Below are 20,006 nucleotides of genomic sequence, written 5' to 3'. Positions count from 1 at the left end.
AGGAAGAGGGAGGAAATTACATGCCATTTGTGCAACCAAGATCTGTAACACTGTACTAGGCAAATTCAGACCCTATCCCCAGACCTCAGTAGATCCTTGATTTCTTGATTTTTTTAATTGGCTCCCCTTTCATTTTTTTTTACAAATAAACTATGAAAAATGTATACAAATATCTTCTTTTCCGAGTAAGTTAGGTGTGGTATTAATACCTTGGGAAGAGGATTAGATTTGCCTCTTTCAAGTTAAAGGTTAACAGAATCCTGCCATCGCTCACCAAAGTGAACCTGACCTTCCTAAGAGCTGACTTTTCCCTTTCTAATGCACAAATGCACAAAAGTACTGGCTGCCTTCTAATCTGGAAGTACACAAAGAAATTTTTTAAAACTTTGGTGGCCAGGGAATTTTCATAAAGCTACCCTGTAGCACTTGCACATGAAAATACATGGATAATTATTTTTATAAAACTTATAAAAATAGAGTGCTAGGAATTAAATAGAATAAAACATCAAATAACCATGCAAGGTACATTGAACACATATATATACAATCCTAATTTAAAACAATTTTAGATCTTAAATTTATTGGACACATTTCTTAATATGCTACATTACTTGTTAGAGATATTCTTTTCAAAATAATATATGGCAATGCATTCTAATAGATATCTTATAAAGCCTTTCATAAAATCAAATCGCAATACATTTTGAAGATTCTTTCTACCCTTTCTTTTAAACTGTTCATGAATACATGAACATGAATAGATATTTTTAATGAAAAAAGTAATGTAAAATTTAATATTTTTTTCCATGATTTGGAATTTATAAAAATTTACTAGGTAATTGCTATCCTAACTATTACTCACAGAGCAGTTTAAAGCATTAAACAAACTCTTAAGTAACTTGAACAATTGGATTATTTTAAATTGACTATTCATTGAGCATTTGTAAAGATTCTCACTCCAAAGATTTGTGACATCCTTTTGTCTTTTCCTAGGACTAGAGCCATCAATCTAAGTTAGCCATAGAGCCAAGTGCAACAGATAGACTACTTCCTGTTTTCCTACTCATTTTGAACTAAGCTGCAACCCAAACATCAATCTTTCTCAATATCAACAGCTTGTGCTAATCAATATCTGCTTGACTGTTTAGTCAGACTCTATCCACAATTCTTTTTGGCCATAACATATGTTAGTGTTTTTGTAGCAAAGCTTACTTTTCAAAAACATCCTTCACATTTTTAATGAGTGATTCCTCCTAGTAGTATTTTAAAAAACCTTTTGAATATGCAAGCTGGCAGTCCTATTAAAAAGATACATTCATATACATGAAAGAGAACATTGCCATTTGCCGTCTAAAACATATACACATTTTCTTCATGGTTTCTGTGGCTGCTATGCAGAAGCCTCCTTACCGTTCTCCTTGTAGCCCATGCCCAGAATAACCTCAGGGGCTCTATAATAACGTGTAACCACATAAGGAGTCATCATGAAGCTTGTGCCTGCCGTCCTGGCCAGTCCAAAGTCAAGAATTTTCAATGTACAATCAGACTTGACTACAATATTACTTGGTTTTAAATCCTGGCGATAGGAACAAGAGAAGAAATTAAAAGCCAGCAGCAAATGGAACGTGTGATTTCTTTCCTTTTTTATTTTTTTTTTTGGAACGTGTGATTTCTATCTACTCAATCAGTATGGCAGTCTTGCAATAGTACTGACAGGAAGCCCCCTTGACTGCAAAGCCCTATATAGAACAAATGATTACTGCCCTAAAGAAGTTACAACTATTTTTTAAATATATTTTTAAGGTATCTTCAAAAGCTTCTCAAACCCAGAAAAGATTTGTGCTATCAATTTTATAATTTAGGCTCATCTTGGGAAGAGGTTTTAGAATAAACATATCATTTATTGTCAGCTGTTAGGTTTTTCCTTGTGGCAACATAAACCTTTCAGCTTATTTTTTGTTTCTAGCCCTGACAAAAGAGCAGATCAGGGCAGCTGTCTTTCTGTTGCCAGAAACAAACTGTGGAAACGAACAGTCTTCTTTCAGCTGCACATATGACCTCTGCCAATCACGGAGCTAGAAAACATGAGGCTTCTCAGAAGTTGACTCTCAATGAGCTGAAACAAAATGCTAAATGAAATCAGCTACAGTATAGCTAAAATTTTCTTCTATATGTTAGTGAACTCTGTGCTAATTCTATTGTAAAAGAAACGAGGAAGTACATTATATTCAACCTACCCTTCCTACATAAAGAAAAGAACCTACAGTTGCTCTTTCTCTTCTCCAAAAGAATCTTAATTATAATTCTGGAGTAGGAATTCTCACCCTGTGAATAATTCCAGCAGAGTGAAGGTGCTTGATGCCACACAGCATTTGGTATAGCAGGTAAGACATTCGCTCATGGTCTAATTCCATCTGAATCACCTGACACAAGTTGGCATCCATCAGTTCCATTACTAAGTAACTGGAAGGTAAATCCACAAGGTTAGTTCCAAATCACAAGATCTGTGAAGTCCTTCAAAGAGGTCAGAATCTCCTCCTAAATCTGTAAGTCTTCCAAACTTCCCAGCTCTACCTTTGACTGAATTAAGTATATGAAAAACTTTCAAGTATTGCACATGTTAGCCATGGTAACTCTATCACAAGGTTACTAGCAGAAGCAGCATTTATTAGTGTTTGGTTCCTGCCCATATATTTTCTACCTATATCTTGTCCTCAGTTTTCTATGAATTCTTTCTCAGATATTATTACAAATTAAAAAAAATCAGAATAGCATCTCCCATCAAATGCAATGTATCTGTGTCAAATAATACAATGTATGAGGATTCACTTCTCTGTTATTGTCACTATCTTCTAGATAGATATTTTTTGCACAAAATCAAAGGCACCACAAAAATAGAAGTAACAATTTTAAAATGATTTTTAACATGTCCCTCTTATAAGTTCTCAGAGTGAATAGATTAATTCTAGAAGTTTCACAGGATCAATTGATAATAAAAAATACATGATAAATAATAAATCTTCTCTGATTGAACCAAGAACATTGGACAACAAAGCACAAAGCACCAGAAGGCCAAAAAGAAGCAGAAGTATCTTTCCTAAAAGTAATACCAGAAACAGAACCTTCTGTCCTATCACTGGCTCCCTTTCATTTGCCCGCAGCATCTATCTCCCTTTAATCTTTACAAGGGATTTCATCCACTGATTTTGTCAATTTCCCTTGCGTTATGTGAGTGCTATGCTATCCCTTCCTTCAAGAGTTTTGTTACTTACACATCTTGAAACTCCTCCAGTGTTTTCTGGGGTGTGAAGACATTTAATAAACTAATAATCTGGAAGAGAAACAGTGGAAAGGACAGAGGAAGGAGAGAAAGAAAAAGTGAGAAAACGAATTATTTAAAAAGCATATTTAAACAATTATTTAATCCAATTCAAAGTCATAGACTAGTGCTACAGTAGAAAAAAAAGTCGGAAAAAATTTCTAGAACTATCTCCTAGAACAGTGAAAAATGTATTCAGAAAGGACATATGATATATGTCTTCAGGTTAAATACAATTAAAAAGCTCAAATTCTTAGGCAGAAGGAAGAATCAAAGAAGATATATAGTTGATATATTGCTTTAGAGTGTGATTCTCCTTGGTAGAATATAGAATTGTAATTAATAAGCAAAAAAAGAAAAGCCACGTAAGAAAAATGGGCAGCAGTAAAACACTTAACAAGATGTAGCAAGGTCATGCTTTTCCTCTAATGAACACTCTCATTTAATATTTTTTTGTGTGTGTTGCTACTTGAGTTTTTTTGCTTCTGTTTCACACACAAATATTATTTAAATTAATGCTATAATGATATCCTGGGAAAAGTTTTATCCTAGATGATTATCAATAATGAATTTAGTAGAAAATGTATTTAAGGGGATCCCTGGGTGGCTCAGCAGTTTGGTGCCTGCCTTCGGCCCATGGTGTGATCCTGGAGTCCCTGGATCGAGTCCCATGTGAGGCTCCCTGCATGGAGCCCGCTTCTCCCTCTGCCTGTGTCTCTCCCTCTCTCTTCTCTGTGTCTCTCATGAATAAATAAAATCTTTAAAAAAAAAAAGAAAATGTATTTAAAAAGCTATCGAAATTCTGTTTCCTAAATATTTTGATTCCCGCTTTCATTATTTTATATATTAAGTAGCAAAGAAGTTTACCTTCTAGTATAAGTAAATTAAAAACAAAAAAAACAAACAACTTTGTCACATTTCCAAATATACTGCATAGTGGTATGGAAACATGAAGTAATAAAAAATGAAACAAAATGATTAAATATCTGAGAAATGCAGTCAAGTTTAGGGAATGCTTCAGGCCACACATAGTTTCATTTGTTGAGGAATTATTGAAAAAAAATCACAATACCATGCAATATTTTCATATATGTAATATATATACATCAACATATATATGGCAATAGCTATAACATATTGATTTTTATAATATAAAACCATGATCACCTCTTTTAAAACAATCTTAAGGTATAGAATACTCAAATAGAAATAAAATGATTTCAAAATATCTTTAAAACTTGTGATTAAAGTGTCTTTTTACATTTACTGACAGTTTGCGTTGAAAAATGTCTATGTGATACATGTCTCATGGTATATATCTCACGCATATTTAGTGGGCCTGTTTTTCTAGTTTTTTATCAACTTTGCAAAGTAATTCATTTTGATATGTCTTCAAACAAAAACATCAGAGACTGTGCACGCACACACATACACCATACACAAATAACCTTTAAATATGGAAAAAGGCTAACCTGGAAAATAAATAATCTAGGTATTCTAAACGTAATTTAGATTATTTATTATTTATTTATTTATTTATTTATTTATTTATTTATTTTAGATTATTTTAAAAGGTAATTCTCCACCATCTATTCTTATTTTCCCATTTCCTATTGTCTTGTTTTTATCGCCTTCATCTTCTTTGATTTTCTTCTTTCTTTGCTCCCTTGTAAATGCTAATTCCTTCTAATAACCAATGAGAGTACATGTCTTTAGAAACATAGCATCACAGGTATTTTCATTTTGGTTCAACAATTTCATGCAGGAATCTGATTCAGTTCCTTTATTCCAGCATTTTAAAATGTAGATGTGAATCACTGTTGTCCTGGCCTCACAATCACATTAGACATCACTTCCTAGAATTGAACATTCATTTTCTAAATGGATATTCTTCTCTATTATTAAAGTTGGGATTACTTCACTGTTTTACTTTACTTTCCAGAGCATTTACAGAGTTCTGCATTCTGACTGCTTTTACATAGTATTACAAGTACTCCTGTGGAATTTACATTTGGTCACAAGTGAACTTCCTCCCTGTTAACTAGTTCCAGAAATTTATTTCCCTAGACATACACATGCACACATACACACATAAAAGGGATGGGTAGCAGGTAGAAAGCCATTTACAGATAATCCTTTCAACTGGGAACTTCTTTTTAGGTATCTTAAATGAGAACCTCCACACTTCAGTCAAGAACAGGGAAAATATAGGATTCCCTCAAGCTGGCAAAGTGCGTGGGAATTTCTCTACAATGTATTTATTGTATTATGGGGCTGGGAAGGAAGACTAGGGAAATATAAATATATGAAAACACAAACTATCAACATTTCCCGTACGGTTGCTTCATTGCCTTTATCTATCCATTTTCCATTGCCCATGGTATTTCTCATCCTCTCTGCTATCATAAAAATAGATTGCATTGGCCATGTGGTTAATCTTGTTCCTGCCTTTATTTAACATACTGAAGAACAATTTGCTTTAGTAGAATGACTTTTCGTATGAATCATCCTTTCCGCTGTTTATATATTCCTTTTTAAAAGTACCATGTTCCTTGCCTGGCCAAATTAGAGATGGGTACATCATAAAGTTTGCCTCTTTAGTGAGACCTTTCCCACTCAATCTACTTTAAAAAGTTAGCCCACCCATCCAGCACTGACTAGAATAATTTTCCTTCTTCGCTTCGTTTTCCTTAATAGTGCTTATCACCATCTGACCTTCTCTACATTTGCCTATTTATTTTTCTTTTTTATATGTATATTTTTTATCGGAGTTCGATTTGCCAACATATACTATAACACCCAGTGCTCATCCCATCAAGTGCTCCCCTCAGTGCCCATCACCCAGTCAGATGGACTTTTTTCCTCACCAGGACAACATGAGTTCCACATGGGCAAGGATTAGTTTCTGTTATATCCACTACTATAATCTTAGCATCTGATCTACACATGGGGCACCTTTCATTGATTTAACAATATGTGTCAAATGACTGAACTATAGTCATCAGAGTAAAGTGATAGAAGAAAAAAACACTGTCACTTGAGAAACAGTCCACATATTTGTATTTCAAATATCTTCCAACTAAACTCTCATGTGTACATTTGCTTCTTCTTTAGAGTCACTGAGAGATGCTTAGCCTCACGACAAATTCATTTGTTTATAAGACAGCACTGATAATTTCATATATCTGGTGTGATTTTCATACTTCAGAAAAACTTTCTCAGGGAGTTATGATAGCTACTGTTATAGTTTTATTATCATAAATTATCTTTTCTTTCCATTATACATTTAGAGATAATAAATTAAATGCACTATATCAGTTATTTATTAATAATAGTCATTATTAAAATAATGAATTCTCTCTCATCTTGCCTTACTAAGAATGGGAGCATAGAAAGAGTTCTAGAGGGTTTTGTCTGTAGTTAAAGAAGTTTATACTCTGAAACAGAAGGAAGTCCTGTGATGGTACACCCTACTGAGTTCCCAAGAGAAATGCTCTTGAAGATCCTGTCCCAAAGTGCTTTGTAGATATGCGTCCACACATTTGCCCAACTCTAACAAAAAACGAGACACTGTGCACAGTGTGTACAGTGAACATTTGAAGGCCACTGCCACTAGAGCTAAAAGACAAAGAGGATAACAAATTTTCACCTGTTAATAATTAAATTTAAATTATAAAGAAATATAGCATGGTGTTCTGTAGAATTTTTTTTTTTTTTACTTTGTATTTGTTTGCTTTTTATTATTTTGGGAAAAAATGGAGCTCCCTGGTAAATTTGGAGATAGAGAACCAAATACGGTTAGTTTCAGAGCAGGAAATATCTATCAAATTTATCCCCTCTAACGCCATATGGTTTTTAGATGATTTTTAAGCAGAAAGCTATCATGAGGACAATGAAATCAAATGTAGCATATGGAAGGATAAACAATCTTAACAGGCAGAAATTACAAAGTAAAGAAAGCCTTTCCTACTCAAGTTGGCACGGATTTCTTTTCTCCAATCTCACAACCTCCCACTGCCAGAAGTTTAAAAATGACAACTCACGTTTTTATGGTTCACACACTTCATGAGGACCAGCTCCCGGTAAGCTCTCTTGGCATGCGTTTGGTTCTGAAAGGGTCTGCTGAGCTTCTTAATGGCCACATTTCTGTCAAGAACAGCATCATACGCAGCGCTGCAGAGATCCAAGAGCAGTCCAGAATTACAAACAAAGTAGCCCTTAGAATTTCTGCCTACTATATGGGTAGAGGATATAGGTAAAGAAAATACTATTTTGGATTCCTACTCTGATACCTTCTCCTCGAGTCACATGCCAATTAGGTTGTAAATAAAGATCTAAAAATTACTAGTATCAAATCATTCTACTTGCTAGGAAAAGAAAAAAAGAAGAGTATCTTGCCAAAAAACCCCAGTATATAATTGCCTCCTCGAGTGGGAGACAAAAGAACAAAGAAAAGTGCTCTCTTTTCTAATGGTCCAGCCATGTGAATATGGCAAGTCATTTTGTCTCTCTGGGCATGAATTTCTCATCTAATAATGTGTGATATTTAGGTTTTCTCTAGCTATAAAACCAGATCATTTTCTGGTTATTTTAAATGAACATTATTCCTTCCCATTCACAGGAGCCAGATTTTAAGGTATGCTATTCATTGCCATGAATGCACAGGTTGGTTGATGTTAAAGTATGCACAGTAACAGTAACAAAACTCAAAATAAGGAATGCAATCAGAGGGTTTTTAGAAGCATAAATAACTGCATTTAAATTCAAAGAAATAAATGAATGCTATAAACATTTGAAGCTTTCAAACTATTTGAGAGCTAAAATTTGCCATGCTTTGAAAGGCAATCCATATACAGTACTGTTTCTTCCATACTCAGAATACATGGGTCTGGGGATCAAATAAGGAAGTGAGTCTCTGTTTGGTATTATACCTAATGACTCATTCACTGAATGTTTTTTGCAATCCACCCCTCCCTCCCATCCCTGCAGCTTCAGATGATGCTGGATTTTTTCTTAATTGCCAGGAAAAAACGCAGCAATCAGTGTCCCCTACAATTAATCTTTTGAATTAGAAATGGCATTAACCATTCAGGGTCCATGCAACTAAACTACTAAACTAAAAGATTAAAAAGGGATTACTGTACTGTAAGACAATGAAAGACTAGAGGGATAAAGTTGAACAAGGTCTTATAGCTCATCTGGTCCCTTCTTCCATGTAATACTTACTCTCTTCCAAATTATCTCCAGAAAAAGTTTGGCCAGTCTCTGCTTGAGCATCTCAAAAAACATGATATGTTAATATCAAGCCCATTATGTTGTTGGGCAGCTTTGAAAGTTAGAAATGTCATCTTCTGATAAGCAAAGTTGTCTCTCTTTGAGAGACATGTGGTTTCTGCAGACTTTCTCTGCCTACCAGGGTAACTCTCAAAATAAAGTATTCCCTTTTCCGTCATGGTACATCCATAATATTTGAAATCCTTAAAGACTGCGCACAATCCTTGGCCTAGTCTATAAGCACCCAATAACTCTTGGCTTTTCCTTCCCAAGCCAAACATCACCAGTGTCCTACCACCATTTGTCAGAATGTGATTTCAGGGCCTATCACCATCTGGTCAACTTCCTCTGAATATATTCCAGTCTGTTGGTACCTGAAAATGTTGATCCTGAACTAAATAAACATTGCTAGTCAAGGCATGAACTGTCAGTGAAGATTAGGGTAGAGCTATCAGCTTCTTCATTCATTTACTAGCTCCTTCATTCTGCTGACACAGTTAATACGGCTAAGTCTGTCTTGACTTCTTTGATAATATTATTGACTCAAAGTGAGCCTATGTTAATTAAAAATACTATCTTTTAAAAATCTATGCTGCTTTTAAACTCTTCATGTCAGCACTGATTCTGTTCTTGTTAACCTGCCAATGGCAGCACAGGTAAAGGAAAGAGTCAAATGGACCTACATCTTTTAAGTAGTGCCCAAGAACAACAGTGAATTTGGAAATGCAGGAATAAACTTGTTTTCTGAAGTTAAGAAATTGTATCAGCAGGAAATTGATTTAAAAAAATATCTTAAAGAGAGAGAATAAATTTTAGGCCAAAACAACTTAGCTGAACTCATTAAATTATCTAAAGAAAGAATAGCAATCAGTCATGCAAGCCTAGAAAGGAATCAGAGAGGCAAATTCTGATTAAATAAGAAGTGCCCTTCCACGTAGGTCCAGGGAGATGTTCACATCTGCATTGTGATTGTCAGAGACTATGGACAGTTGGCATTCTGATCAGCATCCTCTGATCGAGCTATTTTCTGTAGTCAACATTCTGGTCATGCTGTCCTTCAGATTTTTGCATGCAGGAATATTATCTACATTTGGTCAGCTTGACTATGGCATTTCTCATTATTTCGTAGATTGGCATCTCATTGTTTTATGTGAATCTTTAGTGAAGACTTGTCATTGTGAGTTTGAGTGCCTGAGATACCAACCTGATCCTGCAGGACAGTGGGCCAGCTTCCAACTTCATGTGAAACAGCTGAGAAAATGCCATGCTCTGGGGTTCTTGGGATGTTCTGACCAGTTTCCTCCAGAAATGTGGTTTTCTCCCTCCCCCTGATAACTCTTCCTTGAAGCTGTTTTAGGTATGAATCTCAGCATTGCTGCTTACTAGATGTGGAGCTAGGGGCAAGCCACTTAACTCTCTGTCATTAGCTTCCTCATATTCAAGATGGAGATAACAGTCTGACAAGAGTATAGTAATGAATAAAAGAGGTAATAATGTATCTATAGTGCCTCACTTAGAGTAAGCACTTAATAGATAATGACTATTGCTATTTTTAAAATCGGTGTTCTTTTTTTTTTTTTTTTTTTAAATCGGTGTTCTTGTTGGAGTCATTGTGTAGTGCAGGTCAGGATAAAATAGAAATTGCTATGGTGGGGATGCCTGGGTAGCTCAGCAATTGAGCTTTGGCTCAGGGAGAGGTCCCAGTCCCGGGATCAAGTCCCACATCAGGCTTCCCGCTGGGAGCCTGCTTCTCCCTCTGCCTGTGTCTCTTCCTCTGTGTGTGTGTGTGTGTGTGTGTGTGTGTGTGTCTGTGTGTCTCTCATGAATAAATAAATAAAATCTTTTTTAAAAAATTGCTATGGCATGTGCTACAATTGGACATGTATCTGCTACTCATCAGTTTTTCATCTTTCTACTAATTACAAATGCATTCAACTATATCACTATCTCGGCCACATTTCCCAAGTTTGTCCCATGATGTAAATATAAACACTGAGAGCAAAAGTCTTGTTAAAATCTAGATATAGTATAGCCATATAGTTCTATTACTTAACACTTTAATAAGTTATCTAGTATTATTTGTTTTTAATGGACTTTTTATTCAGTGATTGCTATGTCCTTTCTTAATGGCTCACAGGGTGTCTTTTCTAACCAATACTAAGACCAATGTCAAGCTCAGCAGATGTCTCTTAGACTCTCTTTCTTCCCTTTCAAGAAATAAAAAACATTTGCCTGTCTACAGTGAAATGGAATACTGCGGTTTGGCTCATTGACTTTATTTGCCACCTTTTATCATGTCTTCTTGGATGGAAGAGTCTTGGGAGTTAAATGTACAACTCCCAGATGCTTTTGCACCTAGTGCTCTGTACTCCAATAAGGTCCTGCCACAAAGACGCAACTATGAGAGATTTGTAAGGCAAAAGTGAAAATAGTCATCTTCAGCCATTTCTTGGTTTGCAATCAAGGTCTCATGGAGATGTAAAATTTTTTTTTCTGCAAGCAGTGATTCATTCTCCAAATTCTTGGCTGAGAAGAGGGGTTGAAGCAACAGGGGAGTCCAGGTTCCAGGGCCCAGTCACCAGCATTGTGGAATAGTGACAACAGTAGTAACAAGTACACAGTTTCAGCTCTATGATTCCTAAATCTCAGTTATAATCATGATACTCTCAGAGGTGGGAGGTCCCCTGGTGACTCAGCTCTCTAGTGTCTGGGAGTCATTCCAAGAAACCCAGACTACAGGCTACTTCTCCAGGCCTTCCAATTATTTTGTAAGCACCCAATTTACCGTATTAAATCTTTGCCTACTTTAAATGTTTCTGTCTCCTGCCATGAACCCTGGATGACACTACAATTGTTCCCATCTTCTATAATTCCTCAGTGACTATTGGCAGCAGTTTAGCAAATACATCTGCAAATTGGCATCACTGGTGCTGTATAGTCACAAATGAATGTCTGAAAGTTCTCCATTACTCTCGAGTCATCTTTTTTTTTAGAGTCTTGGTTCTTAGCACCTCACTTTTTTTCTTTCAGTACTTTTTTTTTCTTTTCTCTTCATGCGGATAAGAGGTAAATCTTTATGAAGATTTTCCAGCAACTTTCCAGCAATTTTGCTAAAAATTTTCCACAATTTCTTGACTCACAGTACTAACTCACCTCCACTTCTACCAGATTTATTTTAAAAAGAAGGACATAGCTTTTTGTAGTTATGCTCCTGTCATGTAATGATGCTATAAAACTAAGTTTACTTCTTTGTATGTATTTATATAAGCACACACATGGAGACACACACACAGGCACACACACTTCTCTGCAGGCAACTACTATTCTCAATATATTTATCAGGGCTTTTTCTGTTTTTTTATTTTTTCCTTCTAGCAATTGCAGACAACCTGCTGTTACAAATATTTTTCGTCTTAAATAATCATTCATTTGATAATTTTCTTGATCCCTTTCCTTTCACATTTAAAGGATCATATTAACAGGTTTGTGGGCCAAAAAAATTAAAAAAACAAAAAACATCTCTAGGCCTTATGAGAACTTTATGTCTTAAATTTTTTAAAATTTTTTTTAACTTTAAAAACCTTATCATTACAGTATCTTAGACATCTTAAGCCATAGACCAGCAGACCAAATTCAATCCTGGGATAAATGCTGTACCTTTCATTGCTCTTTTCTCACTTTTCCACAGGCTTCTCATGTGACCTTCTCCAAAGGCCTGGACTTTAGTTGAAAGCTACCCAAAAAAATTTCTTCCCAGTGCCCTCAAATATCTCACTTTTGTGCCCAAACATTACAACCCCTAGAGATTCTGTGGAGACACTGATTCCACCATGGAAAATAGTGTTGGGGAAACCGCCAAACTCATCTCTGCCTCAAGACTTTTGTAATCATTCCTCCTTCTGTCAGGAAAGCTCTTCCCACATCCTCACTTACTTGATTCCATCTTGTGATTCAGGTTTCAGCCCAAATATCATCTCCTTAGAAGAAGCCTTCCCTAATCACCCCCTCAAAAGTCAACAGTTGATTTTTTTGATTAATTGCTTTTGTCATTAAATTGCTTAGCTGTAGTAGTTTGCTTATGTTTTGTCAGGGAAGCTTTTGATTACAAGCAATAGAATTCTAACAGTGACTTAAGTAAGAAAAATATTAGTGATATTATGTGATGGAAAGTCTAGAATTAGCCATGTCCAATTTTCAGGGATACACTATAACTCTTGTGGGCCCTAGGCACTTTTGACTTTTGATTTTCTGCAAATTGGTTCTCAGCATGTTCAAAACAAGCCAATGACAGAATTCCATTAGTGCATCAAAGGGAAGTATAGGTGCTGTGCTGCATTGCTAAGATTTCCCCTCCAGGAATAAAGGATTTATTATCCCAGCTGTTGAGAGTGCTGCCAGCAGACAACCCTCAGCTCTTAACCTCCGTTGGGTATAATTTCATCCAAAAAGATCTGCTTAACTAAGGCTACACTTTCTTCATGGGAGGCCTTCATTCAATGACTGATAAACCTGCGATTATAAATGTCTGGCCACCTCATTCCAATGTAGGACAGCTGGTAAGGCTCATTCCATCTTCAGAACTCCCAGGAGGGTCAGCTGAGGCTTCTTTTGAGCTTGCATCACAGCTGAACTTTTGCCTCTTGTCCTTTCTACAGGTGTTAACCCCTGAAACACTCCCTAATAAATCTCCTGCATGCAATCGCCACCTCATAAGGTATTTTCTGGGTAATATAATATTTGACAAGCAGTAATTCATGGCCAAACACAGCAATAAGCATGGAGTTCGCCTGGACCTTTCTCTAATCAAAAGGCAGGGTCTGATTATGGACGAAAGCTACATTCAGAGCTCAACATCAAGTAAAGCCATTTCACGTATGCAACAAACTAACCCAGATGACCAAGCCTAGTTTCATAGATTCCAACCAAAACCACTCGATGGACAACAGAGTTGAAGTAGGGGCAGCAAGGCACTCAGAAGCCCCTCCCTTCAGTGAACTACTGACAGGGTACATTTCACAAAGACCTACAACCTTAATGAAGAATACGGGATCAGCTAAACAAACTCATCACCACCAAAAATAGATGAACCTAAAGAAGACAGCTGCCCTATACATAAGGCAGCCATGTTATTGGAAATCAGGATGGAATGATGGCATTGGAGAAGACACTGAAGGCTCCCAGAGAGAAATTGCTTCATCTTGGTGAGATGGGGCTATAGGGTGCATGCAGGTACTGGCTCTCTTGCTCTATTTTTATCTTTCTGACAAGTTGTCTCATGCTCACCCTGCTGCCCTTCATGACCATTCAGTGCACCACCCATGTAAGTTCATACCCATGTTTTAACCTACAGAGTCCACAAAGCTGCCAGGCTGCCATTCAATAGGGTAAGTTGGAAACTTGGAAATTTACAGTTTGGCTTGCTATGAAATATGTGAGGCTACAGAAGCTGGTCAATCTGCATATAGAGAGCAGACAGAATATGTGGGTCAGAATATCCTTGGCATGTGGATTTTGCCATTTGTGTGGCATAAAGCTATAATTACTTACTTTTTTAGTGTCTAGTAAAGCTTCTTTAACCCTTTTGTGATAAACCCTTTGACAAAAATAAAGAAAACTGAGAATACATGTTTAATTGGAATACTATATACTGAATTTACATTTCTTTGTGTTTTCTTAGGCACAACCAAGTGAAAACCAGAAAATAATTCTTCTAAAGGAACATCAGTATGTATTTCAAAGTCCGTAATTATTTCAGAAAGACTGCCCAACCACAGTAATTTAATACAGGCACCTGCAAAAGATGCACTTACAGGTTACTCCTGAAGCAGGCCTTTTCATTTAGGTCAAATGGCTGTTTATTCTAAATTAGTATTGTTCATTTTAAGTTCTAAGGGTTTCCTTTTTTTTGGATACATACAAAAAGTTAAGCAAAGCTGTTAATGTGTTCTATTAGCAGAAAAATAATTTTGTAAGTATTCAAGTTTTTATATTTTACCAAATGCTTCAAATATAAAATTAGTGCTTTTCAAGAATAGTTTGATTATTTATCCAATTCAATGACTCAAAATAAGGCTTATGAAAATTCAAGGTGAAACATCTAACAATAGTGTGAAAACTTATAATCTTAGTTAAAAATGACATAGAAGACCCATTACTTACTTTTTTCAATAACACAAATACAAATTATTTTGGAGAATATCATCATACTAAAACCAATTTTCTTACCAAATTAAGATATCTATAGGGCAGAAATGGATTTGAATTAGTTGTGATACAAATGTAATTCACATTGGGTCCAAATAAATTGCAATATTCTACAAATCAAAATATAATTTGCATATACCTAAAACATATTTAATGTTATAAGTCAATTCTATATAAGTAAAAAATAGAATTTATAGGTACTAAAATTTGGAAATATGTTTATACATACATGGCAACTTTCACTTTATTACAAAAATTTAGAGACAAAGCTGATATTGAATCAAAAAAATAAAGGTGTTTCAGAAAAATCAGCATTTTTTCTTTAAGATTTTATTTATTTACTCATGAGAGACACAGAGAGAGAGAGAGAGAGAGAGAGGCAGAGGCAGAGGGAGAAGCAGGCTCCATGCAGGGAGCTCGACGTGGGACTCGATCCCCGGTCTCCAGGATCACGCCCTGGGCTGAAGGTGGCGCTAAACCGCTGAGCCACCCGGGCTTCCCTAGTTTACTTTTTAAGAATAAGTTAATTTAAAACCATTTTAATGGCACTGTTTTTACATACATCATTGTATTTGAATGTGCCCTTTCACCATCAAAATTTCCCAGCATCAGATGAAGGATACGCTTCCTGCTGCTCATGACCACTTGGGTCCTGGTTGAAGAGCTTTTGCAGGTCACTCTGACAAGATGAAAGAGGCACAAGCAAGGCACTGCTCTTCTGCAGTTACTGCTACATTTCCACCTTTAGCTATTTCCTGGCAATAAAATTAGAAGTATGATGTATATCTAGTAGTCTTATTTTAATATTGATCTTCCTTAAAAAATCTGCATAGCAACCTAGGTAAGTTTCAGAACTTGGATAATGTTGGACTTAGTTAAGAAGCGGAAGGTTACTGAGTGCATCCTTTCTTTCTTTCTTTTTTTTTTTTTTCTGCAAGTAACCCAACTCTGAAACAGTTGACTCTCATATTGGCCTTGTGGTAAGAATGGGATATGTTTAAAATGAAGAAACCAGAGACAGTAAAGCGTTCCTTTGGCTCAGGGGTTGGGACTATTTCTTGACAATTGCAAAATTGATGAGATCCATTAGGTAACTCAAAGGAGTGACGAATGGTTCCTGTACGTAGGACAGATGATAAGAATAAATATTGCCCAACCTATGGACCTACTTTGTCTTCCTCTAAGCCTGCTCCAGCACAATGTTTCTGGCTTTATGACTGCATTCCACTAGCCTGATGACTGGTGTAAGCACTGCTCACTATGAACGGCCTCCAACACCTCCTAACATATCCATGTAGAATTTTTATTGGCTATTGTCTATGCCCCTTGGACTTTTTTATGCCATTTATTTTTTAATTCACTTCCCCTAGTCTGATATTTGGGTTGATATTTATGAAATTGAGCTCTATCTCTGCAGTTTGTACCATCATTATAATAGACTTATTACATACTGCCTTTTACTGCATCTTTTTCTGCCTTCAAAGTTGTGCTCCTAGTGGCCAAAATCCTGAAGGATTTAGCTTTTTTATCCCAGACATGCTTTTTGCATGAAATTGTATTTGCTATGTGTTTATTTCCAGAGCTTTAAATATGCTAATAAAAGGGCATTATATGAGCTAAAGGACAAATGTTTAAATAAACCAGGCATCATATTTTTAAATGGCAGGGCTATACAGGATGCCAAGATATCATCTCAGCTATGATGTCTTTCTCAAAGCTCCTGATTCACATATATGATTGTCCACTGAACGCCTCTAATTGGATGTCTCAGAAACATCCGAAAATTAATATGCCCAAACCAAACAAACTTGATTTTTCTCTTAACCTTAAATTACCCTCCTCTGATCTTTCCCTTAAACATCCATTTGTTCAAGTGTAGAAGGCATCTCAAATTTTCTTTTCTCATCCCCTCCCCATATCCAATCCATGAGGAAGGCTTGTATGTACCTACAATGTATATTTTCAAATGATCCGTTTAACTCATACTCCCTTTCCATTACCATGTGTCTAAGGTACCACAGAGATTGCCCCTTAAATAGTCCCCTTGCACTAGTTCTTGCTTCTATAAATCTATACTTGACCATTCTCACAGTCTTATTCTATGTAAATTGGGTTATCCCTGCCCACATTATTTTGTGTCTAATCCTGCTTATTTTTAGCACTTATAAAAAAAATGTCTTGAGTAGCACAGCTGTAATAAAATAATAGAACCTCATAATATTGTTATGAAAATTAAGTTAGCTTAACAACAACAGCAAACCTGTCCCACTGCTTGATTATAAGTCCTGTGAGGGCAGGGGCCACATGACTCTTGATCACCACTTTTTTCCTAGTTTTATTGAGATGTAATTGACATATTATATTAAAGTACATAATATGATTATTTAATAAATGTATATATTGAAAATAATTATCACAATAAGCTTAGTTAACATCCATCACCTCATATAGTTAGAACTCTTCTTATGATGAGAACTTTTAAGATCTTTTCTCTTAGAAACATTCAAATACACAATATTGTTGACTATAGTCACCATGCTGTGCATTACATCCCTAGAACTTATGTATTTTATAACTGGAAATTTATAGCTTTTGACCACATTTACCCATTCCCCACTTCACCCTATCTCTGGCAACCACTAATGTGTTTCTGTTTCTGTATCTATAAATTTCTTTTCTTTAGATTCCATATATAAGTATGATCCTATATTATTTATTTTCTCTGTCTGACTTATTTCACTTAGTATGATGTCCCTCAAGGTTGTCATATTGTCACAAATGGCAGAATTTTTTTAATGGCTGATTAATATTCCATAATATATAGATATATTTCATATATATCTATAATATCTACATATAGGATATTAGATATATATCTCTATGTATTATATATCTCTATATTATATATCTATATCTATCTATACATATATATAGACAGATACTATATCTATATATACATAGATAGATAGATAGAACTATATATCTCATATTTTCTTTATCCATTCACCCATCAATGGACACTTAGGTTATTTCCATGCCTTGGTATTGTAAATAATGCTATAATGAGAGTCTTTCTCACCTTTGCATTGTAAAGCATGGTACTGTGTCTGGCATATAGTTGACATTAAATAAGTATTTGTTAAACAACTAAATTAATTTATGATTAAAGTACTCCCAATGCTAGAGCAGAGTGAATTTATAGGTCTTGAATTTCTACAAACATGAGTTGAACATCTATTAAGTATTTTTGAAGTCGTGTCATCTTTAAAATCAATGTAAAATCAAGGGGCACCTGGATGGCTCAGCCGGTTAAGTGTCTGCCTTTGACTCAGGTCATGATCCCAGGGTCCCAGAATCAAGCCCCCACCGAGCTGGGAGCCTGCTTCTCCCTCTCCCTCTGCCTGCTGCTCCCGTTTTTGCTCTCCCTCTCTCAAATAAATAAATAAAATCTAAAAAATAAAATTCATATAAAATCTATATTTTAACCCCATATATATGTGTGTATATATATATACATCCATGTTTATTTTAATATAAAATTTCAATTCCCCATCAACACTTCAGTATTCACACAAAACTTGAGTTCCAGTATGATCTGCCATGTTATCACAAAGTTCTGAGTATTCCTGGCTATTGAACCCACACTCCTCCCTGCCCAGCCTCCACCCTGAAGTATAAAGACCTCAGTGTGAAAAATGGGAGATTAACAAATAAGTTGTTTTCTTTTTTTACTAAATTTTATTAGCACTTTCTATAAATAATATTGTGACTGTACTTTCTCCCACCAATGTTTTCCTAATATCAAATAATTAGCCAGATTTGCTTCAGCAAAGATCAACTAGAATCATCCTCACATTGATAGCTGTTGATATGAAACCTAGGTAAATCTCATATTGGAAATCTTGATGTAACTGTTGACTCTAGGTCAAAAACAAATCCAAACAAACAAACAAAACCTCAGTAAAGGCCATTTTGAATTTATTGTAGTGTTACTCAAGTAATCCTGGAGTCCAGGATTGGGTTTCTTCCACTAAGAAGTTTTATTATTTATGTAGCACAAGGTATCATTAACTCAGGTTGGGAAAACCATGGGCTTCTAAGTTTTATGTAAGCAACAATCTTATAAGACAGGCATTCTTATCATCCCCATTGTTCAGATGGCAAAACTGAAGCTTAATTATAGCAACCAGTATTTATTAGTTCTAAGCACTTTTTCTCCCACTTACTTGCATCTAAAAGTTCTTAACACTCTATACATGAATTCATTTGAGCCTGACTAAAACCATATGAAATAAGTATTAGTATAATCTTACTATCATCATTTTTACTATTCTTACAAAATTCCCACAATTTTGAAATTATTTCAGAATAAAAGGTCAAACATTTTCATTATAAATACATAGAAGTACAGCAAACATTTGAAAAATTAATATGTAACAGATAGCACACAAGTATGACATTGTGAGATGTCTTAATTTTTCTTCAGTTTTTCTGGAACTATAGAATTGTCTGCATTTTCTTTATTAGATATTACCATTAACTTGCTGACTTTCTATAGAAATTTGGTGACCTAGTAGAGTAAAGAAAACTGAGGTACAAAAAAAAAAAAAAGAAGGAAAAGAAAAATAAAAGAAAACTGAGGTACAGAATGGTTAAATGACTTGTTCACAAAAAATTACCATATGAGAGATTTGAGGCTACAATTACTTTCTGTTGTAGCTTTGGTCCTGTGTTTATAAAAGAAATGAGCTTCCAAGAAATACTAGAAATACTACAAACCAAAAGCCTTGAAAAGTCACAAAAATGTTTTTGATAAGGCCGATTTCTATAAGAGACACGCGGTAAAACCAGATAAATGGCTAGTAAATGCTGCATTTGTTAGTTCTGTGTTTGTTTTAAGCAAACATGAAGACCAGTCACACAAGGTTTGGTCTATACAGTATTCTTTTCATATAGCCTATATCCCTGAGAATTTTACCCAGTGATAGAAAATTGGCAGTTTGAGACTACATGATGGAATTTCTTTGCCCATCTGTAGAAAAAGTACCACACCAATCAAATATGAATATTGATTTTACTCCTAAATGCATGTCCGCCTCTTGCACTCTCCACCTTCTTCCTGTTGGCTGTTGTCATTAACAACCGGTTTACCGACCCCAAATGGATTTACTGACCAGCTGATTTTAACAGCCCTCCCACTACATCCTGC

General features: G+C 35.4%; 1 protein-coding gene across 9 annotated transcripts in view; it reads right to left on the bottom strand.

Moving 5' to 3' along the window:
- Positions 1–20,006, bottom strand: part of MAPK10 (mitogen-activated protein kinase 10) — a 305,461-nt gene that overhangs the window by 75,068 nt on the left and 210,387 nt on the right. For all 9 annotated transcript variants that reach the window (XM_038582223.1, XM_038582225.1, XM_038582221.1 and 6 more), the window contains 4 exons: positions 7,363–7,492; positions 3,273–3,331; positions 2,325–2,463; positions 1,411–1,576 (listed from right to left, as the gene is read on the bottom strand). In XM_038582223.1, the coding sequence (XP_038438151.1) occupies positions 1,411–1,576; positions 2,325–2,463; positions 3,273–3,331; positions 7,363–7,492 (494 nt within the window). The remainder of the gene's footprint in view (positions 1–1,410; positions 1,577–2,324; positions 2,464–3,272; positions 3,332–7,362; positions 7,493–20,006) is intronic.

Source organism: Canis lupus, chromosome 32, assembly GCF_011100685.1.
Source record: "Canis lupus familiaris isolate Mischka breed German Shepherd chromosome 32, alternate assembly UU_Cfam_GSD_1.0, whole genome shotgun sequence".
Classification (NCBI taxonomy): Eukaryota; Metazoa; Chordata; class Mammalia; order Carnivora; family Canidae; genus Canis; species Canis lupus.
This window is presented reverse-complemented; position numbering and strand designations above follow the sequence as displayed.